Source organism: Ciconia boyciana, chromosome 2 (genome assembly GCF_034638445.1).
Source record: "Ciconia boyciana chromosome 2, ASM3463844v1, whole genome shotgun sequence".
In the NCBI taxonomy this organism is placed as follows: Eukaryota; Metazoa; Chordata; class Aves; order Ciconiiformes; family Ciconiidae; genus Ciconia; species Ciconia boyciana.
The window spans coordinates 149949210-149974145 of record NC_132935.1 but is presented as its reverse complement, the minus strand read 5'-3'; the positions used below and the strand labels follow the sequence as shown (position 1 = coordinate 149974145).

At 40.6% G+C, this 24936-nt stretch overlaps 1 protein-coding gene across 3 annotated transcripts in view; it reads right to left on the bottom strand.

Annotated features, from left to right (window-relative positions):
* Positions 1-12493: 12493 nt before the first annotated feature.
* GPR158 (G protein-coupled receptor 158) overlaps positions 12494-24936 on the bottom strand; it is a 210627-nt gene continuing 198184 nt past the window's right edge. For 2 of the 3 annotated variants that reach the window (XM_072854471.1, XM_072854473.1), the window contains 3 exons: positions 21339-21444; positions 19045-19191; positions 12494-18226 (listed from right to left, as the gene is read on the bottom strand). In XM_072854471.1, the coding sequence (XP_072710572.1) occupies positions 16772-18226; positions 19045-19191; positions 21339-21444 (1708 nt within the window). In that variant the 3' untranslated portion in view covers positions 12494-16771. The remainder of the gene's footprint in view (positions 18227-19044; positions 19192-21338; positions 21445-24936) is intronic. The other variant, XM_072854472.1, reaches the window with a different exon arrangement.

Below are 24936 nucleotides of genomic sequence, written 5' to 3'. Positions count from 1 at the left end.
TCAGACTCCCCCAACCTTCCATTAAGTGTTTCAAGCTTACTCAAGGTAAGAAGATTAGAATGGATAATTATAGTTACACAATATTAGGGGAAAATAACGGTATAGCCATAGAAGTTAAATGAAATCTTAACAATTATAGTTATTGACAAACCTGATATACACAAGTTTTGTTACCCATAATTAGATAGTAATCCTGCTTAACAGTATTCTGGGAAGGAAATGTGGCTTTCTCAGTAAAGCAACAGTGGTGGTTCTTACCCCAGTTATACTTTAGACTTGTACAAGGTCAGCATTGATGTTTGAACTAGTAACCTTAACTTCCTTCATGTTCAAGAGACAGTATAGAATCATAGAATCATAGAATCATTTAGGTTGGAAAAGACCCTTAAGATCATCGAGTCCAACTATTAACCTAGCACTGCCAAGTCCACCACTAAACCATGTCCCTAAGCACCACATCCACACGTCTTTTAACTACCTCTAGGGATGGTGACTCAACCACTTCCCTGGGCAGCCTGCTCCAATGCTTGACAAGATATTGGGGGGTGCGTTTCATTTGATCTCTTAGATGTGGAGTTTAGCAGGAGACTAATTGTGTCCCAGACTCCATCAACTATATTGATTCCATCTCTGTTTGTAAAGGGGACCTAAGGAGACTCACAGATAGAGATGTTGGCTCTTACTCAGATGGATACTATTTTGGGTAGTCTTTGCAAAGAAAGTTGCTGATACTTCCCAGGTTTCCTCAGTTTCCTCCCTCATCCCTCCCACACACCTTCCATGGTGGAGTTCTCTTTCTTGCTGCCTTTTTTTTCCCCAACCCCTGCAGCACCAGGGAATCATGGCTCCACTCAGTTCCCAGTATGGGATTTGGCTGGAATGTGGTGAGACGGGCGGTCATCTTGGTGAACCATCGTGATCTGTACAGCAGGTTTGACAGCAGGCTGCGGTGCTCACAAGGACTATTTCACCTGCCTGCACATGGCCTCAGCCCTTTCACCAGGACATGATGCCAACGGCCCTGTGCTAGATCTCCAAAAGACAGGAGAGGAGCCTGGGCAGTTGCTGCTGAGCACTGTGGCGAAAGAACATGTCCCAAGGCTGTGGAGTCATGTTGCCATTTGGAAATGCTGTGCCATTACTGTACTCCTGGATGAGGGAACACAGCATTACTTCCTTGCACATTTAAGCAGGGTTAAATAAAGGGTTTAACTAACAAAGCATTTGGAAGGAGGTCAAGTCTCACCTGCACTTGGGTCCTGGTATCTGTTTCTTGGGTTAACGAAGCCATCAGGGGGGATATGGAGTCATGGTGCTCAACCACAGTGCATTATTGATGCATATAGTTTACTACAACGATGGTTGCTATGGACTGCAGAGTTATAATGCAGGGCAAAATACAACATGCATGCATAGAGAAATGTATGGATATTCATTTCTCAATGAAAGGGTATGATATTTAGCTGAGTGGTGTAAAAGATTGGCTTCAACAGCAGGCAGGCCAGCTATGTATCTTGGGAGGTGTGATCACGCTGCATATATCACACCTGTGCTATGGCATATAACAGTTTTTGAGGAAGAGAAAGAACTTAAATGGCTAAGTAGATGTGCTGATTTAGCTCAGTGATAAGTGACATTTTGGGGGCAGAAAGAAGGGGTGGTTAGATTTCTGCGTGGGCTGGAGTGAGATGTACCATTTGCACCCTCACTATTGATATGGCGAATCATAGCCGCTCCCTGTAACTATACAGTAATTGTCCAGTTCTCTGCACTTGCTTGTGTAGGGAGCATCTTTTAAGCCTCGCTTCATATTAAGCATGACCTGCCACAACATTAGCATTATGATCCATACGCTTCATGGATATCCATTTTCACTGTCATACAGATTTTCAGACTTGTCAAATTATGGACCCCAAATTCATCATATCCACATTTATAGTTTCCAGTGCTGGAATAATTCTGTACTACCTAGCACTTCATACCTATGATTAATAGCCTTAATATTCACTTCACTATACACATATATTTTACCTGATACTGATACTATACTGCCACCCTTAATTTCAGTAATTTAAGGTATTCTTTCAATGTTTAAAAACTATATCAGTTTCAAGGGAAATTGCAATCCATATATTATTTAAGTCATTTTAAGCTTCAAGTCACTTTATATGACATCATTTCAATTACATCCTTGCTCAATATATAGAGCACTTACTCATAAAAGTGAATGAGTTAGTCAGATGTACAGAGTTTTCAAGGTCACTATATTGTTAATAAAACTTGTTAACTGACACAGGCATTAGTCATAAAGCTGAGTAAATGTAATGATTAAGCCACTCACAGTTCCTCACCATTCTGTTACATCCTGCCTTCTAAAGAGAGAATTTTTATTTTGGGCCCTGATTTAAACCTACTTAAGTCAGTGGAAAAAACTCCCTGTGGTTTCACTGGGCTTCGTATCAGACTGCCACTAAACAACAGAACCACACTGACGAAAGGAGCAGACAACAGGTTGATAACTCAGGCAGACTCCTACGTATCAGCTCCTGGCACAGTTCGTAGCTGTAACGTTCATCTCAGCAAAACAGACGGAGCTTGACCAAGCTCTAGGTGGAACTTTAATTACATTTCAGTCCTTCAGACATCTCCTATTGCAGGAAGCACAGAACTTCCCTGCTGCAGAAAGCATGGAATAATTATTGTTTGGATTTGATGGGGGTTTGTTGATCCCCCAATGGTGGGCTGTTATTCATTTGCTGGGTGCAAGGGACCAATTGAAAGTACATGTGCAACATGCAACCATACAAAGTGTGCGATAAACAGAGTGACCGATAACCAAATGGAGACACTTCAATTTAACAAAATCCCCACTCAGCTCCTGGGAGAGATCAAAACAGATCAGCTCCCTTGTAGTGATAAGGAGTACATTATTTCTGTATACATTACCACTCTATGCTGAATACTAATGAGTACTACGTATTCTGTTTAAAAGTGAAGGATTTTGTCTGGCCTGTGTCTGTTCTGCCTTACTCAGACAGTCACCCATGCTGTAGCATTAAGTATTTGAATGATCCTTGCCATATGAAAAGTTGGGAGGCTGGAAAGAAGACTAAGGCATTGTCAGTGCCAATATGTACAATATAGGATGAATCACATCCTATGTGGGATCCCACATCGCACCTAGTATGAGACATCTTAGATACTTCTAAATCTGAGCTAGTCATCCTAATCTCCCGTGGAAAATGGAAAGATGGCAACTTTAGGGTGCCATTTAAATGACCTCCTGTAGGCATTGTCTTTATTGTGAAATGAATTATGCCATAGATTCCAGTGAGTATACTGAATAAATCTCCATTGACCATAGATTGTCCTAAGAAGACTCACTTATATGTCGGTTTCCACATGGTGGGATTCATTCAAGACACCACCCAAAGCATCTGCTGCTGGGTACCACAAGGCAGAGAAGGACCAAGTTGCCAGTACACATTGCCACCAAAACAGGCAGAATCTCTCCCTGGCAATACCAGACCACTGCAATGCACCCCTTAGGAAGCAGGGTCTGCCACAGAGCCTAAGGGGCCACGGAAATCCTCCACGAGGAGACTGCCCACTGCAGTCCCATGTAGAAGCAAGGGCCTGCATCCAAGAGAAAATGTCCAGTTAAATGGACAACTTGCTAAACAAAAACATACTTACACGATGTGTATATAAGGTGTCTATAGACTCCAGAGAGTGAGGGATTAAATACACTGGAAAGTAGTGGGAGACAGGTAGCACCTCAGCCAGAAAGCTGATCTGGTTAGGATCAGCAGGACAGCGAAGTCTTTTATCATTAGAGGTAACAGCTGGAAAAAACAGAGTGTATGAACAGTATCATCACAGTGTCACACAGCAGAGGGACAACAGCAGCAAGGTGAAAGGACTCCTCCTCCTGGTAGGAATAATAATACGGGAGCATTTCATTCAGAATCCAAGACACTTGAAAGATGTATCCAGAAGGTACAAGAGAACAGCAGCAAAACTGTGTCTTTTAGTGCGATTCATTTATTAGCACTACAGACCCTGCCACAGCCAGCTGCCCACTGAAACAGCTTTTTCTAAACAAAGCAAATCCTAATCCAGCATGGTCTTAAGAAAGGAAAATCAAGGTTTTGGGAGCTGGACCAGAAAGAAGCAGCAGTCCGTGCACATGGTTAGATTGCTATTGGCAAAGCAGCTATAAAATGCAGCTATAACATTCTCTTAAGAATTTGCAGTTTATGTAAACAAGCATAGAATCTTCCTACATTATTGCAGAATATGTGGTTCGTGAAACAGTATGGATACACGCAGGCTTTAGTTTAGTCAACAGAATTATTTTCATCTCTTAAAATTATTTTTATCTCTTCTATCTTTTATTTTTGCCTGAAAATACTCTTAACAAATCTTAAACAATATCTTAATAGACAAATACAGCTGGAAAAGTGGTGAATAAAATTTTTGTCAGTGATGTGTTCATTATACTCACGTGATAGTCATCCCTCTTCCTCTTTTGCTTTTCTTTTGTCTTCCCATAATCCTAGTCTGTAAGGACTAAAAAAAAAACCAACAAAAACCCAGCACTTATTTATATATGTGCATTTTTGTACAGTGCCTAGGACAACCTAAATCGATGCAATGGTACCGCCACTCCTGCCTTGTGCTGCTCGGCGGATCCTGGGAGGCTGGGGGGATGAGGCAGAGGGGGGGTTGAGCCCATGGGCAGCAGTGTCTGGGGCAAAATGCCTGTGTCAGTGGGGAGAAGAGGATTCAGAGCAGAAGGCAAGGCGAGGGGTGATGAATGCTTGCGAGGCGAGGGCAGAGCAGGTGGTCTGTGCTAACTGAAATGGTTTTGAAGCTGCAAGAATAGGAACAACAGTAGGGTTTAGCAAAGGCACGAGCACAGGCCTAGTGGAAAAGGCAGAGGAAAACTGTAACACAGTGTTTCTGTGTCTGAGACAAAGATGGAGAAGCTAAGAATCAAAGACAAGGAAACACGTGGGACAGACAGGGTAAATAGGATTTTTGAAAACACCTAAATTCTTAGTGCTTCTAAGTCTCTCTTGTTTTCAGCATCCTACTTGGAAGCAACACAGCTGAAAAATCCCACTGAAGGAGAAGAGCTCTAATCAGGCTGAGCAAGAGCTGGACATCAGGCGTGCAAACGGGGTTATAAAGAAATCCGCAGCCATGGGTTATAGACATAAAGCGGCAAGTCTAGGAAACATCTGTGCATCTGAGCCTATGTTAGTAAATGAGCTTGTTTTGATCACTCTCTGTAAGAGAAGAGAGGGGGAGAAAATGCAGTCCTTGGAGGAGATCAGTACAGAACACTAGAAGGGAGGATCAGGAAATGTACTTAAAGCTTTCTTCAAGATCTGGGTTTACTTTGCATGAGGCTTGTGACAGTGACATTAAATACAAATAAACTAGATGCTCACGACAGATTTGATCTCCACATTGTGCTACAACTTACCTTTCTTCTGAGCAGAGTCAGCTCTGTTTACAGAGCCCAGCTATTTTAGTTAGGGATGTAAGGAGGAACAGGCTTTGATGTTATTTCTTTGAATTTACCTGGCTCCATGGAATTGAACAGAGATGATGAGCTGCTGAAATTAAACAGACGTACAAAACTGTACCAGATGTACCAGAGACACAAATACCCAAGACCGTCCCTGTGACATTTGGATAGTATTTGGAGAAGCAAGGAGGATTTTTAATTTGCTCTTCATGTGTACACAGGAATGCCGCGATAGCACCAGCAAGCTGTGCAGGTGGGCAAGGGAAATTCTGGAGAACTTCCGACTCTGGTGCTAAAAACCAGCAAGTATTCATTTCCTACACGTGAACAGCTCGGGAGACTGTAAGAACTTTAATGTAGGAAAAGGTCAGGTCATTTCAACTTTGAGTTTGTCTGGGTTTTATCTGTTTTGCTAAAAACGCCCTGCAAATTATAAAAGAGCCAAGAGGAAATTTCACATAGTATAAAATTGCTTACATTAACCAAGCTTCCATAACTTGCAAGCTGATAATCACCTGCTTTGTGAATCACTATGCATTTTACTGCCATTCAACACTATATAATCCATTGTCGTATAAAAGTTGAGGAGCAGTATCATGCATGTGTTCCTTAGTGCTATCAGGAGCATCTGAAGACCGTAAGATTTTGACTGCATCCTTCTTCCTACCATCTTTTGGAAGTAGTCAGACCATCCCCACACGATGATGGAAAATTAAGGCACAGGGAGCCTGGGAGCCAGGCCGGTACCTATGTAAAAAATCTGCCCCTAAATGATTTGCCAAATTACACTGGAAGTTTACAGCTAGGCAGAAAAGTGAATGAGTGTGGCTTTGTCCTAGCTGTCTCTGGTTTGGAGCAGGAGGGAGGTAATTTACCAAGACAGCTCTAGTCTGTATGGTAGCATGTGATTTAAAAATCAAGTGGGATGTTTGAGAAGATGAGGACAATAGCATTGCCATCTGCCCAGGCCTTGAGCTGGGGAAAGTAACTCGGGAGATCAAAGGCAGCTGAACAGCCAGGAGAAAAAGCTGAAAAGAGCTTTAGTTTGCAGCACAATGCTTCTGGCCTCTGGCTGAAAAGAGAGCAAAACCAAGCATGAGCCACTGCAACATTTCCAATGAAAAGGCAAACCTTTTGTACTACCTGCAGGGTGGCAAAGGGCAGTAAGCACCTGGTGGGACCACCAGCTGGAAAGCAGGGATGTGAACAGGCAGTGGCAGCTCTTGGGACGATGAATGCTCTTAAGGGCTTTCCATCAGGCGGATTGCTGATGGCAGGTTTCTGTTTCCCTGGTATGAATGTGAACCAGATCCTGACTTAACATGGGCCATCTTGTTCGGTGGCCTAGTTAAAATGAGCTTGTGGTGTCTCCATCCCAGTGTTGGTGAAAAGGTGTCTATGCTGTCAAACACGTTCTCTCTCCTGTTTCCCTCTAATAACTCATTCCTGGTAGTCCAAAATGCATTAATTCTGGATATAGTCAATGTGTGGTCCTATGTGCTGTTCAAAACAGTTTCCCATGCCAAGAGTCCACCTGGCTTAGCATCAGCCTGTTTCTCCAAGTGGTTGTATAAGGGCATGGACTCTTTTGCTGACTTTGCAAACTTGCTATTGCCATTTGTAAAGACTCATCACACCATCAAAACCAATAATCTAGTCTTTTAGACTGGAGTTTTCAAGGAAGTAATTGAATCCAAAGAGGACTGGAGACTAAATTCCATTTCTGGTTGCTTTGAAAATCAGTAATTTCTATGCTAAGAATTAACCAATAGTTTGCCTCTCATTCAGTAACTTGATACCTCCTGTCCTCCAAGTCTTCTTTTGGGTCTTATGAAGGTACATTAGAAAATGTGTTTCCCATGTGAGGAGACAAGAAACAAGCAGAAGAAAGTAGGAACTCTGTGAATAGCTCCTAAAAGCTGCATTGTTTGTTTTGTGTAAATGTATTTCCTTTTATAACCTACCTGTTTGATACTCTAAACATGCACACACTTTTGAAGTAACAATATCCAAATAATTTACTTCCACAGAAAGGCAATTTACTGTCAGGTAAAAGCAGGAACAACATAAAATGGTGCCTTAATATAAACACAATCATACGCAGGCACAGACCTTTAATATATGCAGACATGCTTTCTGCACCTTCTGTTGAAATCCATCCCCACTTGGTGCACCCCTAGTAAAAATTGAGCCTGGGGCAAGAACTACAAGATACATACTTGTTTCAGCTGAAATCACAAGTAATTTAAATAGACAGAATGTACAGGGCAGTATTTCATCAATCAGAAATGAAGTAAAGTTTTCTCTAAGCTTCTTAATACTAAAAATAATCAGTTCTGAATGGGAAAGTAATAAACAAAATCCTCATTGTTTTGTTTTGTTTTCTTCCCCAGAAATGACAGGATTTTCACATTTTCACTATCATATGTTTAACAAAGAAAAAGAATATGCAGTTTTATCTCATTGATTTTCTGTTATTATCTGCTAGTCCATTATATTAAATTATAATGTTGTTCCCAAGGAATTAAGAATAATATCTAAATTTACAAGGTAATGCATAAAACACCAAAGCAAGCGGTTTAGCTTGTGTGTAAAAATGCTTGTCATACACTGACGAGATGGCAAATCCAAAAATACCCAAACCCTACCTGGGCACTGGATTTTCTTCATATAATGATTTTGCAATTCCAGTTGTAATGTAGACAACAAACAGTTGAATGGAAAGGTCATGCGGTGCACAATTGCAATCTACAATTAATCATAAATCCTGGAAGCAAATATACATTTAAATACCAGTTAAAAAGTAATAAATGTAGCATTTTGCTAGCAGTTTTTACATATTGTAGTTTTGTTGGTCATTAACACAGTATATATAATTAATCAGAACAAAAATTGTCAAAGTTGTATTTTAAAATATTTAACTATTTCTGAAGGAAAATTCCATAAATTGTGAACCTATTGTCTTCTGACTTCAAACACAAATAAATTTGTGAGGATAATGCCGGTCTTGCAATGGAGCAGCTGAGATGCAAATCAAAGTTTTGTAGCAAGTTCCTGTAGGACAATTGGAAAAAAAATCACAGAGATAACAAAACTGCTGTCAACAAAGTGAAACTGGTATATTATAAAAGCATTAAAATGAGTAGAAACATAAATATTAAAATACACTGCCTATGGATGAGCACTAGCGAATTTTGCCAGCTTACACAAATCATGTGCATTTGCCAAGTACCTCATAAAACGTGATGTGGGAACAGAGTTGGACAGGTGTATTCTCCGCTGCTGCAGTGATTTTCTCTTGGTGAAATCTCCAAGATGACTGCTTGGAACCACACAGTTCTTACCACCCTGCAGCTTCAAAAAATCTTCATGGAACAAAGACATCATTATGTGATACTATTTTTAGCACTGAAGTATGTCAAATCAACCTGTTTCTCATCTGTTGTACTGCAGCCAGTCTAAACTCCCTGTCAATATCATCTGTCAAGCAGTACAGCTAGTAGCGTTCAACTCCAAACAGATCCAGGCAGCCTCCGAAAGACTTACTCTGCCCCTGCATGCCCACAACAGACCAACCCAGCTCCTCGTCACCGCTCTTGTCAGCTTCTGTGCAGCAGCAGAGTAAAGGTACGACAGAAACGGTACGACAGAAAGCCACCATTATGGATGTTTGCCAAGCAGATCAACCAAATACAGGTTTTTAAGTTTATTCCATGATTCCCCATCATGAAGTAAGGGCACAGCAGGCCAACAGCAAGCAGGAAAGCAAGAGGTCACACAGGTGGGCATGACAGCCCATGCCATGGTGGGACTGGAGAGGTGTCTGCATTTGCTCTGCCTCAGAACATCTTTCCAACGGCCAAGAAGCAAACATGCCGGCAAGCCCTAATTTAGCACACACTTTATGCTGGTAGACCTGAAAGACACCCAGGGGTTTGAATTTCATTAGAAGACTTCCATTGAGCAGGCTTGGCAATCTTCTCTTGTAATTGCTTCTAAAGGCTGCTGCCCATCTGCTGGAAAACCTTGCCTTCTGCAGTACAAAGATGTAATAATGATTCTGTACCCTTGTATATAAGATGTGTATCTGTATTATACAGATCATAAATGCACATTTTAAAAATATATGGCTATTTTGGGTACAATGTAATGTGTTTCCATGCTTTGATACAATGAAAAATTGGACCCAACTCATATATCCAGAAATCTAAAATCCAGTAATTTGATGGTAAAATGTCCAGTGTTTGATTTGTTTGTATACTTTGAGTGACTAAAAGAGCTAACTCATAAATAAATGAAAAAAAAGAAAAATCACCTGCATAAATGGAGAGATAATTTTCAATTTTCCAACTATTAAAGAACCAGAAGATTGGATATTGCAACATGATGGCAGCCTGCCAAACCAAGTGAAACAATCCCTATCTTTTACTAAACTTCTAGCATTGCTAAAGCTAATTTCTGAGTTGATGAAAAAAGCTCCTTTAGAATTGGAAAAAGTTTGCTCCAACCTGTCAGAAATACTATTTTATTAAGGAAAAAAAAAGTCTTCAGCTTGAAATAACTTCTGTGCAGGCAGGCATGCAGCCCGGTAACCCTGAACCAAATCAACTGCCATTTTGAAGAACTGCATTCACAGACCCCCCCCAAATTTAGAATTTCTTTAATGGTTCCTTCAGAATCCAGTACTGATTTAAAAAAATCCTCAAAGTGTTAGAGAAAAGTGTTATCCTTTTTTTAGGGTTTGGGTTTTTTTTGTGGAAGACATTCTTTCAACGGTGCACCAGCTCAAGCACTCACTCAGCATAGGCAGCTAAAACTGTTCTTCCCAACCAGCTTTAAACAAAATAACTTCCTTCTTCACTTTGTCACCGTGATCACTCTGGGCTGTGGGGATCAGAAGAAAAGCAAAATGCCTTTCTGTTGCAGCAGCTGGTGGTTGTTAAGGGCGCTTGCCCACAGTGACGCATTGTATGAATGACTACATGTCCTGTACTGTTAGGCAGGAGGCAAAGCTGCCTGGGCTATCCATCTGCAGGCTTTCAAAAAGATGATGTGAAGAACATGTTCTAGTAGTGAACACTGTTCATAGGACGATAGCATCATTCAGGTAGGACCTCGGGAGGTCTCAATTCCAACCTGCTGCTCAAAGTAGGGTCAGCTACAAGATTCAGGGCTTTATCCAGTCGGTTCATTAAAAGCTCCAAGGATGGGAACTGCACAACCTCTGGGTAACCTTCTCCACTGCTTGACTTCTCTCATGGTGAAAAAGTTTTGTGTATATTCAGTCTGAGCCTCTCTTGCTTGAATTCATGCCCGTTGTCTCTTCCTCCCACCATGCACCACTGTGAACAGCCCATCTCTGTCTTCTCCATACCCTCCCCATGGGTGCCAGCAGGCTGCTGGTGGGTTCCCCTTCCCCCGCTTTTCAGTGCAGGGCAGGTGCACCCACAGTTTCCTCTCAGATGGAATACATTTCATAACAAGAGAAGGAAGAAGGGTCATAGAAAATACAGCTGTGGATGATTTCCAAAGCCACAAAACTTTGGAAATCATTCCCTTAGAAGTGGAGCTCAGAAGGCCACTATTAGTTTTGACACCCTGCGCCTGAGACAGCAAAGCTGCCCTAGGTTTGAGCTGAGCCCCATGAAGTGGTTCAGAGGAAAATCTCCAGGCCTTATTTTTCTGATATCTGGACTTGTGCTTGCAAAGGACTTGTACACAGTTCGTTTACTGAACGCAAGTAATTCCCTTCCCCTTCTCTCCCCCTCATGTCCCCATTACGCCTGATATCGTGACTCAGACTGGTTACCCAAATGGCAGCGTTTCAACCCAGAGGCACTGGGAAAGGTACAAATGAATATATATGTATGTCTGTGCAAGAACCTACCAGAACTCCTACATCAATAATGGGTCATTAAAAAAACAGGGATGACAACAGAAAAGAACCTAATTGAGCCTAACTATCTTTATTTATGCAGACGTAAGAATGTACAAAGGTTGCGCTGGATGAAATGCTCATCTAGCACCATATCCAGCAGTGGGTAATTATGGAAAGAAAACTGGGTGATTATGCAAAGACAATTCTCCTACTTATCAGCCATCTACAGATTAGGGATTTAAGAGTTTTGTATCCACCATTTTCAGGGATCTTGATGGATTTCTCTTCTATGACCTCTCCAATGCTTTTTGAACTCATGATATCCACAGCAATCTGTGAAAATGAGCTTCACAAGTTAGTTATGCTATATGTAGAAGAAAACTTCATTTGTTTTAAACTGCTGCATAATGGCTGCCCTGGGTGTTCTGTAGTTTCTGCATGACAAAACCCAGCAAATATGTGTTTCCTAATTACCGTCGGACCATTCATAATTTTATATAGGTCTCATCCCTCTCTCAGTCATCTCTCTCCCAAGCTAAACAAGCTGCAGTTGATTTATTCACCCCTCACACAGCAGCCTTTCTCTGTCTCTGATTATCTTTGTTACCATTCCTTGTACCTTTTCTGTATCTGTTAGACATATATTTTAGATGAGGAATCCAGGCATGCACACGTATAGTACAGATGAACTATAGAATTTTACAGTGACATAATAAAATGCTATCAATTTATTTCCCTAATATTTTCTAACATTCTATTTGCCATTAAATTCAGGAGAATATAGCATGGACCCTACAATTTTTCTCCCCAGATTGCAGCCACTGAGAAAAGAGAGCTGCTGGTCATGCTATTTCCTTAACCTGAAATCCTGAACACAGTCAGGTTGATGTCAAGAAAATATGAGGAAAATCTGGGAAATGCTAATGATGTGATCAGATCATATAAGCTGTAAAACTCATTGTTAGTTACTTCACAACTTTCATGAGAAACCTGTTTAGTTTGGATTAGTAATGACTTCAGAAAATCACAACACAAAAGCCTGCAGACAGATTTAATATAAATGTGCTTTATTGCAGAGAAGTTACATTATTTACATGCTGCAACACATTACAACATAAATCTATCAAGTATTTCGTGGTGGATGCTGTTGGTTGCCAGATAACATTGTTATAAGAACCACATTATAAAGTGAAGAGACTTACAGCTTTATATACTCTACAATCTGGAGTAGCTAAAATGTTAAAAGTCAAAAGGCAGTGTTTTCTCAGGCCTGCCTGTTGTCATATGCATGCAAAAGTCTAAGGAGAGCAAATATAAAAGTACTGTCTGGTTTCAGGTCTATGATGCCACCAAAGCTGATGATAGGTGTGTACCGATTTATATTTTAAAGCGTATAATCTTGCATAAATTATACAAGTCTAATAAGATTGGTATAAATCTAATTATTTATAAACCATGGCTTAGAAATAAAGGAGGAATGCAGCTTGCACATGCATTTAAAAGGACAACCTAGCAAATGTTTGTGACCTTAGTGTTTATTATCTTTTCTCTTAACAGATCTGCTAGAAAACATCTTAATTCTAGAGTTGCACTTCTCTTGGCTGAATAATGACAATGAAACTCCAGAAAAAGACAACTAAGCAATCTGGCCAATATATGCTGGTGGAGAAAAATCTATGAAATATGGAACATTATTTATGTCTAACTTAGTATGTCTTCATTAAGCAATGTTTCTAGCAGCATCATAGTGAAATAGAATAGTTGAGTGAAGTTTGGCCCCTCATTTTCTTAAGTGCGAAATAATTTGAAGTCCCAATTGAATCTGTAGCCCAAATATCAGTTGCTAAATAAACTGGGGAAAGCTTTGTTGCTTTCTAAAGGAAAGTTCTCCAATTGTATCAGTCTTAGGAGATGTGACTACAACAAGCCTAAAGAACCATAACAGACATTTATTAAGAAGTGAGGGAAAGGGTCAGGATGAAAGAAAACAAAACCAAACAAGAATATACAAGCCAGTGCCTTCCCTGGTAAATCAGCCATCATTCTTTTGCTTGCTGTGCAGCTGGGCTGTTTTACACCAGCCAAGGAATGGGCTTTGTTTCTGTGTTTCTAATGAAGTTATCTTTTAAAAAAGAAAGAAAGGGAAAAGAAAATGAGCAAGGAATTGTAGATAGGTAGTGGTGGCACGGATAGAGTCATGCATGAAGGGCTTGATCCTACCAGTGATGCAAGGGGCAGTGGTACCATGTGGATGCTTTGCTGACCTGGATCCCCTCACCCTTGGTGTATGTTGCACCCTGACACGGCTGCCGCAGTGCACGGGCAGCGTGTCCTTGCTCAGCCCTGAGGTAAAGGAGGGAGGGCAAGACGAGCGGGGCACCAGGGCTGGCACCTGCTCCTTGTGACCGTCTGTCTCCAAGAGGCATTGAGTAGGTACAAACATCTCCTTTCATGACTCCTCCATGGATGCCCACTTCTAACCTCAGCGCCTGGCTCTGACAAAGCGCTGACTCCTGTTAGTGAGCCAGGGCAACCTGCCATAAGCTGTCCCCCCCTCCCTGTTCACACAAACCACCGCTGAGATGGTCTGCAGAACCTCCCTTTGGGGTAGGAGAGGTGCAAGGTGGTCACTGCACTCAGCAGGTTTAAAGTTGTGCATCTCTCTGTACACGGGGTCAGTGTGCTCCTGGAGGACTCCCAGAAAGCTATGTTCCCAGGATGGACTTCTTCCCATGCAGCGAAATTTAGGGTTACTTTCTCTCTGAAGAGCTGATCAAATCTCACTGAAGTTGATGGAAAAGTTACTGCCAAATCCTGTGAGTGTCTGGGACTGGGAAGGGAGAATCTGGCACACCAGGTCTAACCTCAGCTCTTTTCCACACTAAGCAGAGAGCTGGATTTGGGCTGTGCATGGGATGTCGCTGCCACCGTGTGCAAAGTGGGTGCATGGATGTCCGAAGCACCCAGACTCAGATGCCTGACTCCCTTGCACAGGTGAACAGGGATTCTGGGCTGCAAGGGTCCCGGCCAGAAGACGTGTGTTGAAGGCAAAGACCAGATCTCTTAGGCCGTAACTACACCCTACAAAAGACGGGTGGGAGAATCAGACAAGCCCAGGGTAGCAAAGACCTAAGTTGGCATGTCCCCATGGTGGAATCAAGCACCGTCCAGGCTAACCAGGTTGGCTGGGGCAGTTCGGCCACTTTAATCTGGAGCTAATGAGCAGAATTTATGAGCGAGGCCAATGTCTTTAGACAGCACTGAGACCGGAGCTGACTGGTCCCCAGGTGGCTCAGGTGTCGGCACGTTCCAGGTTAGGGCTTAGCAGAGGAAGATCAGATCCATCTTGATCTATCAGTGTAGATGTGCCCATAGTCTCCCGTCCTTTTTAAAGGAAAAAAAAAGTCCTCCTCATGCCCAGCTTGTCTAAGTCCCTCTGCTCACTGCATTTTATGTTAAGCCACTTTTTCTATGATGCCACAAAAATCAGTTTATACTACATACATGTATGTGCATGTGTGTATTAGATATGACATTTTATATATATATTAAACATATATAAATATCTATTTTTATATATATTATATATATATTAAACAACACATTCTATTCAATCATCCTCATTTCATGTTCTTCCACTGAATCCCATCACTTCTCTCAAATTGCACAAGTTCTTTAGGACTGAGCTGTCTTTGTTTTGGAGTACTGTATGTATAGCCGATTCTAGTGAATAGCACTTTACTGGTACGGCATTTAGATGAGTGAAGGTTTTTTATTATTAGTGATACTCTTCAGAATCTTTACAATATGTCCTCAGGCCCTGATGGTGTACCGTCACTAAGACTCATAGTTGTGAATGGGCCATCTATGAATTAAGCTCATATGCACGATGAGGACTGTAGCTATTACTGAAAATTAGCACTGTATTAAACACTAACTTTTACAGTAAATGTATGTCTAAATAAATAAATAAAAAAATCAAAGCATTTTGGAGAGTGGGAGAGAGATGCCATAATTTCCGTTCCCACTATCTCTTATAATTGCATATATGGGGGAAGAGTAATATTTTGGACTTCTCACTCCAAAGGCCAATTTTTGGAGGTTTGCCAACAGGGATAAACAGTACACTGTTGTTCTATATGAGCTAGCTAATATATTTCCCAGAGTTGTCTGGTTTTAGTAAAACAGGTGATCATTTCTGGGGTATATTCGTTGTCGTTCTTGCTTGTCTTATTTAGCAGTATATGCTCAGTATGAAATACTGAACAAGATCATCACCATGGATGTTTAAAGAAAGAATTCTGGTTTGTTAGATGATATTTTCCAATTAGTAACAAACAACAGATAAGTTGTCCTAAGACTTACCAGAATATGCAGCTAAGACGACTGAATTTCCACTATTAACAAAGTCTATGAGCATTAACAGGGAAGTGCATAACAAGTAACTTACCGCGTATAAAACCCCTGAATAATACAGTATCAAACTATAGATTTAAATAACAGAGAGTAAACCAAAAAAATCACTATATAAATCACAGGAAAAGAAAAAAAAATCTCCAAAGCCCAAAGGAATTTCCCAATATGAATTACGGCTTCCATAGCCAGTGAAAGATTACTGCAATTCTATATATAAACAAAAAAGTCTACAGCAGGTATTTTAACTTGCAATTAGAAGAAAGTATCTGCAGATTGCATAAATGTGTTGTTGTGTCACATAATATCAAAGTTATTTGCAAAAATTATACAATCTGGAATGCTTTAATATGAGACACAACAATGTACTTAAACACACAGTAATAAGAAAATGAGAGCAATCATTATATAAAATGTATTTTTGGGATGCATTGAGTTAGCAGTGCTATCTAGATTAAATATGTAAAGTGAAAAGTCGTCATTTTAATAAGCTGCTCATTGATACCCCTTTTTGCCATCAGGACATTTTCTGTGTCCTACTTCTGCTGGATCTTTAAAGTCCCAAGGGCAAGTTAAAGCCATTTGTGGCATTCGGAAATAATTTGGTAAAGACCTACACTGTGCGTTTTATACCACCATTTTTTTTTCTTTTAAAAGAGAAGTGATTTCACAAAGGCAGGTTTCTGTCATTGACACAGTAAAATCCTTGGAGCAGGGACCATATTCTGGGCACTGCTAATCACATTGTTGGCACTCAACAAATAAATAATAACAACATTAATGATAATTTACTTTGCTTAACTCCTACTTATTTGTAGTGCTGATTCCCTTGATTTAAGTGATGCTCCTTAGGAATTTTCAGATCCTTTTGGCCTAAGTCCCCTCTGTCTTTCCTGTTGTCTTTTTCTCAGTGTTGCTACTCTCCTCAGTCCAAAAGCCTCTTATTTTCGAGGTGTTGCTGTTTTATTTGCACTTATAGCAGAGGTGTTTGATAAAGCTACACTTCTTTCTGCATTTGGTAAATCCGGTGTATCATACTCCCAAGGGCAGACTTCAGCTCGAGATGCTAACGGTTGCTGTAAGTAACTACTTGGCTTATGGGAGTCAGATGAAAGCACGTTTCCCTTGGAAGAGGCATTTTTTTTCTGTTCTGCCAATTTATTGAGGTTTTCCTTTTCTGCTGCTTTCTGGGGTAGCTCCTCCCGCTCCCCAGCACAGGTATTAGGTGCATATCTATTAACATTCTCACACTTCAGCCCAGGGGAAACCTGAGACTTGGAATTTGACTGTTTTTTCTCATTTTCAAAGACCTGCTGCTCTTGTGTCTCCCGAGTGGCTGCCTCCACCTTCTCTGAGCTCTTTTGATTTGATTGTTGATACCCTTCAGGTGTCTTCAGCTTATGATGGGACTTCCCCTTTGGCTGGGAAGGGTGGTTTTTCTCTGGCTCTGAGGAAGCAATAGACACATGTTTTTGAACTTTAGAGTCAGAAGGCACAGGACCAGGAGTTTGGTCATATATCTCCCAAGGACAAACTTCTCCTATGTCGAAATTGTCCTTGTGCAGAGACTTACCTGGGCCTGTGTCTGGATTTGCAGGTGTTTGACTAACCCTTTGCTGTTTCATAATTCCAGATTTATGGGTTTTCTTTGTTTCCTCAGAGTGGGTAGAGTTCTTCCGGTGGGAATCCTTATGCTCCCCTTTATCAGAGGCTGAGTGCTTTTTGCTGGCCTCCTTACCCTTCTGCTGAGATTTATGAGATTTAGTGCTTTCTTCTAGACTTTGTGTTTTACCTGTTAGTCCCAGAGTCTTTTCCTTGGCACTAGCAATAACACTGAGGGATTTTTGTAACACAGATGTTCTTGGATGCAGAGGCTTCTTATCGGCACTTAAGTTATGTGCACTTACTGATTTGCACACCAAAGGGACCAATTCAGTGGAGACAGCTTCAACTTTTTCCGGAGCATTTTTGGTTAATTTGTCACCATTCAAGGAATCCAGAAGTGAATTCTCAGCAGCTATAACTTCTGCACTTTCTGTAGTTAAGCTATTCGGTTCTTCTGTTTGATCCCTAACATGATCATAAGTGCTGTGGGACTTTTTTAATGAAAAGACTCTGTTTTTCAAAGTCTCTTCTTTTGGCTTTGCAGAACTCATGGAATCCTGTGGGTTTTTTCTCAGTGTGGTCATGTTCTTCACAGCACTGTGCTCCATCAGGTCCTTCTCATCCCTGGAGCACTGCCTGGTGACCGTCTCAGGGATTTCTGTAATACGTCGCATTATCGAGCGCCCCAAGCCCTTTTTAGAGCACCTTTTTTTCTGGAGATGCGGGTTATTAGCAATCATCTTTTTCCTCTTATAGATTTCAAGCTGGGCATATAGTTTCTTCAACTCATCCTGCAAAGCAAAGTGAATGGCAAAACTAGTATGCACAGAGCGAGTCCAGTCAAACAAGCAGCCTGATGAATGCATTACTCATTGCTCTAAGAATGGCATTAAAATTATTTCACTGCTTTTTCTAGTTCTTGAATATGCCATTTCTCCATCAACTTGGATCCCATTTTTTCCACTGTAAAAATAGGTTCAACCCCTGTGCACAAACCAGGTACCTTCCACAGCTGTGCATCATACAGCATGCACAATTCATATACATTCATGCTGTATGCTTCAGATTGTGCAACGCTGTGGTGCATGCTTTCCTACTGAACTCTATAGCTATTCTTTATTCTGCGAACATAAGCCCTTTTATCATGTAAGATAGGAATAAAGTCTTTTTTTCTGTTAATCATATGTTTTTAAAATGTTATGTTAAATAGTTATGTATAGTTATGTACATGTTACATACAAATGACTAATCACACTGACACCAAATGCTGTTTGCACTTCAAGATAATTCAAAGAGCCTATGTAAACTGATAAACAGCTCTTGCTGTGGGTGATTCCTCCTCTTTAGCCTCCAGTATGACTTTTACTACAACTCTTCACACTAGTGAAGAGTTCTCTTCACACTAGTGAATATTTACTACTTCTCTTCACACTAGTGAATATTTTCCATGAGATTTTACATGACCGGATACCACAATCATTGAGAGACCTAAGCTGGCCTGTTTCAGCTGATATCTGCAAAAAAAGTCAAGTGGATGCAATTCAGAGTTTACTCATAGGAACAAGTGTTGTTCTCGAAAATAAATGCTATTTAAATGAGTTATATATACCCGAATATCTTCAGGATCCAAACTATGTTCACTCCATGCTGAATTGATACTGCTGTTCAGGTAGGATCCAGATCGACCCATATCAAGCTCATCTTCATAAGCTTCTGTAGCTATATCATCTCTTGGGTTATTGCTTGAATGTGAAAACTGCAATAAGTATTTATAAAAAAGATGTCGCCATCAGTGCAAAAGTTTACTACAACATCACTGTAAGAGTTTACATCAACGGTTTTTACGGCACAATGATCCTTCTATGGATTTCATGTGATTTTCTGAACTCAAAACACTAGCTACAGGTGTCATTGGCGTAAGTAGTGTCCTATGGAATATCAGTATTGTATGGAAGGAACACTTATTAATGATGACTTAACTTGATAAAACGTAAGAGATTTGCATAAGGAAAAAAACCCCTATTTTGATGTTTATCTGAACCTCTTTGAATTGCATTTAAGTTAAGGTAGTATGGAAATAGACTTTCAGCCAGTATTTCCAATTAGGCGGCTCAAACCATAAGACTGTATTTTATATTCCATACAGTTTAACAATCCTGCAGAAAGCAATTCTCCCATTTTAGATCCTGACCCTGAAAAGGAAGAGATGTGGTGGCCAAAAAAAGAAAAAAAAAAAAGAAGGAAAGAAATAAAAAAGTAGACAAGTTAATTTCTCTCTTCTAAGTTTCAGCAAATGCTTGGATCAAGAGTTGGAGAGAGGTTGTCAGCTATTTTTTTATTCATATTGATTCACTCATCTGTAGTTACTATTGTCCACACAGTCATCTGGCCTCAGGACTTTATGAATGGAACTAAACCTTGTGAATCTTCTCTTAATTCCCTGAATTCTGGAAGAAAAGTCTGTGCAGTGTTACACAGGTAATAAGCTAAAAATGGAAATGTTGATCAGTAGTTACGAATCGCTTCAGAAAGGTCAACAAATTTTCTAGGTTACTCTAGAAAGACATCTCTGAAGATATGTAATAAAGTATATGGATATAAAATAGAAAATAATAAGACTATTGCTAGAGAGCAGAAAAGTAATTTAAAATAAAACAAGGTTATTCAGTATTAAGGCTGCATCAATGTGTCCCCTTGTTATGACCATTTAATGTATGTATATCTGACAGTTATCAGCATACCTGTTCTGACAGATAGGCAAATGATAGGAATAGCAGGTTCATTAAACCGATAATTGTATCAACTTGAACTGCTTCATATGTTCTTCCTTCATATGCAGCTTCCACATTTCCTGTTCTCTTTGACTCTTGACCTTTTGATTAATGTTATTGGTCATGTCAAAAGCCATTATGAAATCATTCGCTTTGCCGAGGTACTAAGAAGAAAGCTCCATTCAAATCCTGGGCAGTGGTGCTAGAGACAGGTGGAGCTGCCTGCGGTTCTCCCGCCCCTGCTGAGACTGACATGTTGTCACTTTGCTCCCAGAGCCTGGCGGGAGGTGTGCTGCGGTGCCCAGAGTGCCTTGCCTTGCCTTCTCTTCTCTCTTCTCTTCTCTTCTCTTCTCTTCTCTTCTCTTCTCTTCTCTTCTCTTCTCTTCTCTTCTCTTCTCTTCTCTTCTCTTCTCTTCTCTTCTCTTCTCTTCTCTTCTCTTCTCTTCTCTTCTCTTCTCTTCTCTTCTCTTCTCTTCTCTTCTCTTCTCTTCTCTTCTCTTCTCTTCTCTTCTCTTCTCTTCTCTTCTCTTCTCTTGTCTCCTGTCATCCTCCACCTTCTCGTGTCCCACACACACTCATCTTCCTACCCAGCGCTGGCTCCATATCATAGGCCACGTCTCCTCTCGGTATGCAGCATCTGGCCGTCCCAGGCTCTGACTTGCAAAGGGCTCTCCTTTTTCAGCCTGTAACAACTGCCTGGTTTAAGTCCCAACCTCTCTATCTCATGGCTAGTCCAAGCTCCTCATTCTAGTTTTATTTAGCAGTCCATCCTAGTCTTTCTATCCCCTCGCCTAAACTCTTTGTCTGATCTCAGCTAACTCTGGCAGCAGCACGGTCACCCAAATACCTGAAATCAGCATCGTTAGGCAGGATCCATTCCTTCATGTATTAATCACATCAAAATTTTAAGTACTTCAAACCCCTGGAATTTTGAAAGCTGAAAGAAAGAATCTTTGAAAATGTATAAGAGTTTTTAAAATAAAAAAATATACAGCTTTTTAGGTAACATAGCCAAATTTTACACCTTCCTTTTCTATCAGTTGCTTGCTAATTTTATACAGCATTGCTTCTGCATGACAACATTTATCTTCCTCGGTCTTGGCAAAAGAAAAGAGACAGGAGACTCAAATACCTTAGGGATCAGAAGTAGCCCAACAGTGACTGTCACAGTCAGGTGAGTGTGTGCAAAGAACAGCATCAGCATCCAGTCAGACTGAAGTCTTGAAGCAAGAATGAATCTGAAAATAGAATTCAGGGTTGCAATTCACTGCTTTTTCTGCAGTGCATTAGATTTAACATTTTTAATGTTCCTTAGGTTTCTTTGCATTGAAAGGCCAAACCCAACTGGTTTTGTACTGTACTGCTTTCATACAGACTAAAAATTACATCCACATGCTTTACTTATATACCACAATTCCAAAACAACTCAGAAAAAAATCCCAACCAACAAGCCAAAACAAAATATAAAAAGAAACAACAGACCTTAAAGGATACTGCTTATTCCATCATTCTCGCTCTATTTAGCTGTTTTTTTGAATGGTTTATATTGTCACAGCTTCTTTGCCCTGAACTGAGTTATGGCAGTTTACATACATTAAAGGATCTGAACGGATGATTTTAGGTTAAGTAAGCACATGTACTATGATAAATTGCAGTGCACTTCATAAATACAGGATGTCCATAGATCGCAGCTACAGAGTGCGGCTGATAAGCCATCAAAGAGAGAACTGAACTGAAATGCATTTTAGTGGGGAGCAGAGAAATGCTCTTGATTGCAGGACTGCCCAGCTCAATACCGTGGGGCCCGGAGCTTTGTGAACACTAGGAAATGAGTGGTGAACCTCCCAAATGAAGCAATTCCTTGCTGAGCTTTCTAAAAGAGCGGTAGAACAAGCGCTGCAGTTAAAGCTAGCTGGAGCATGTTTGGCTTATCTGCTTTAGTGAGCTCCCAAAGATAGAAATGGTAAGCAGTGCAATGGATGAATGGATGTACCACTGGCTTGTAATTTGCAGGTTTACAAAGATCATTCAGATAGAAATGACATTTGCAACTTATCCAAGTCCACAGATGCACATTTTGCAGAAGCTTTTGTTAACAGAAATAGTCTGGCATGAAACACTGCCTTATATGCCATAATAATACAGTCATCATTTCTTGTTTAATACTTTGTAAATGAAATGTTTCATGAACACAATAAAATATTATAATTATTTTTTACAGAGATGTTGCTGTTGAGGTGTGTAGGGATATCAGGAGGCTCAGGCCTGAGGTTTAGCTAACTGAACACGAGAACTATTGAAGATGACATGAGAAACTGCTGGATATAACAAACAACAGAGCGAAAAGTGAACAAAAGTTACAGACAGTGCTGTAAGGGATGGCAAGATTTCCCAGGTTGTTAATGGGGAGTCATCTGAAAGGTGGCCAAACTCCACAGGTAACTGAAGGGAGCACTGGGGGCCTTTGGGGGAGCAGAACTTGCAAGGTCAGCGGTACCGACGTAACCATGTCAGTAACAGCATATAAGGCTGTGATTACCTAGCTAATGATATCAGAAATACAAATTTGAGTACAGATGTAGCAAAACTGGGACCAATAGGAAAAAAGTAATGAGGGGCGGGTTGTTTATTTGGGAGAAGACAAGGACAGAGAAGGGCTAAGGTAGATGGGGGAAGAACAAGCATGGAAAGAAGGGGCTATAAAAGGGGCTAGTGACATGTAAGCAAGTTGTCACTGACTGAGCCCTATACCTGATCACTGGAATATCTCCTGTCTTCTCATTAAATCATTCTCCTAATGTCTGTGTGATCTCACTCTCTACGCTGTGCATGTCTATATGTGCACTTCATGAGCAAACTTCAGGCTGGACTAGCCAGGACGTGGGAGACCCGCATCTGGGAAGAGCCAAGGTCTCAGCCCATGACTGGGTACGGGGCCCCAAACCCAAAGATGGATGTTAGATTGGCTTAAGGACTGTGCTCATATTTGAAGGACCTGTGAATGTAGTGTGCTTGTGAACCTACACAGGCTGCATGTTTCATTAGTGAACATGATCAACTGCAGAGGAGGAACAGGACCAGGCTGCACGTGTTGGACCTGCGCTGGTCCACGTGGCCAGCCACGTGTTGCGTGTAGTGGAGGTGTTCAGCCTCGCTAGGCCTGCAAATAGAAACAGCAGCAGCCACATCCATCAGAGAGGAACAGGAGAAAGCTCCCAGGTCCTGATGCCCACCGGATTTGGCTAACCCTTAACAGCTCCAGTCCTCCAATTCTGCGAAAGCTTTTTGCTTATTTTATGTGTAAAGCCTTGACTGATTAAGGTATCCACACCATACCGCTGAAAGCAAAATAGCATTTGTAGTAGCCATTCAGATCTAGCAGAGATGGGGTTTCTATTCAAATGAGATTTTTTCCATACAAATTTTGGTTTTCTCAGTAATACAAGAGAAAGAGCAATGCAGGAATTTAATGCTATGCTGATCTGAAGATAATCAAGAATCCTCTGTTTCTGAAATGGGAATAATACTTTTCAAGGAAACAAAATGCAAACAGTTCAAGGTTTTATTTAATGCTCACATCAATCTTATATGAGCTTTGGGAGTTTTCAGACTGGATGGCTGCCTTGTAATAGTAGGTGTCCTTCAAGGCTCCAGTGCTTTCAACTTCGTGACAACTCAGATATGCCACATAAATCTGAGTCTTACATTTCCACTCTTTCAGTTACATCCAGAACTTGGCCGAGAAGACAGAAGAAAAAAAAAGAAAAGTAAGGAAACATGCACTTCAAAGAGACTGGATTAAGACCTGTGTATACAGAAATGGGCATAATCTCAGGAGGGATCATGTACTTCCAGTGCATTTTATTCATTCCGATTCATAAACAGTACATGATATTTCTTCAACAAACTAGCATGTATCAGACAGAGGGCAAAGAATCAATATTAAATGTACATTTTTATTTTTTTTTTAAAAGAAGGGAGAACAAAATCAGCAGACCTTAGGCTGAAGGAACAGGATCCTCAACAGGATAAACTGAAAAAAGACCTAATCCTTTTGTGTCTCCTTCATAAGGCATGCATTAAAATGCCACATTTTCCCCTTTTCCCCTCTCTTTTATCCAAGATTACTTTCATCCTCTCCTATTGGTAAAAGAAAACTGCAGCCCACATAATAGCTCTTCTAATGCACTGAACTGTATCTTCTAACATGGCCCAAAATATGGTTTAGGAACATTAATTGATGGAGGAAAATTTTGGCTGAGAAGCTGTCATATTGGTTATAATAAATTCAAAAGTATTGTAACTGAATTTTATATCTATCAGGAATGAAAATAAAAATGCTTCCATCAAATAGATTTTAAACATTATTTTTGCAGATGTTTGTGTTAGGGGGTAAGGAAGAAGATTTTGAGAGTATGTGGATGTTGAGATATGGGGTTAGGAGAAGGTGAAGGAAACAAAAACTTGTGAGCCTGAGAAGTGCCGCTAACTTTATAACAATGATGGGGAAAAGAGCACCTGGAAGGAGTAGAGATGAAAGATTTGCTTTGCTGATGTTTACTCAGAAAAAATGATGCCTCATGGAAGCAAACATCAAGAAGGCAGAGAGAAATGTGAGTTCCAAGACAGACCAAGGAAGAGGAACAGAGAAGCGTATTTGAAGACTGTCAATGGAGCGATGTAAAAAAAAAAAAAAAAAAGAATCTTGGTAGATAAGGTCTGTCAGGACG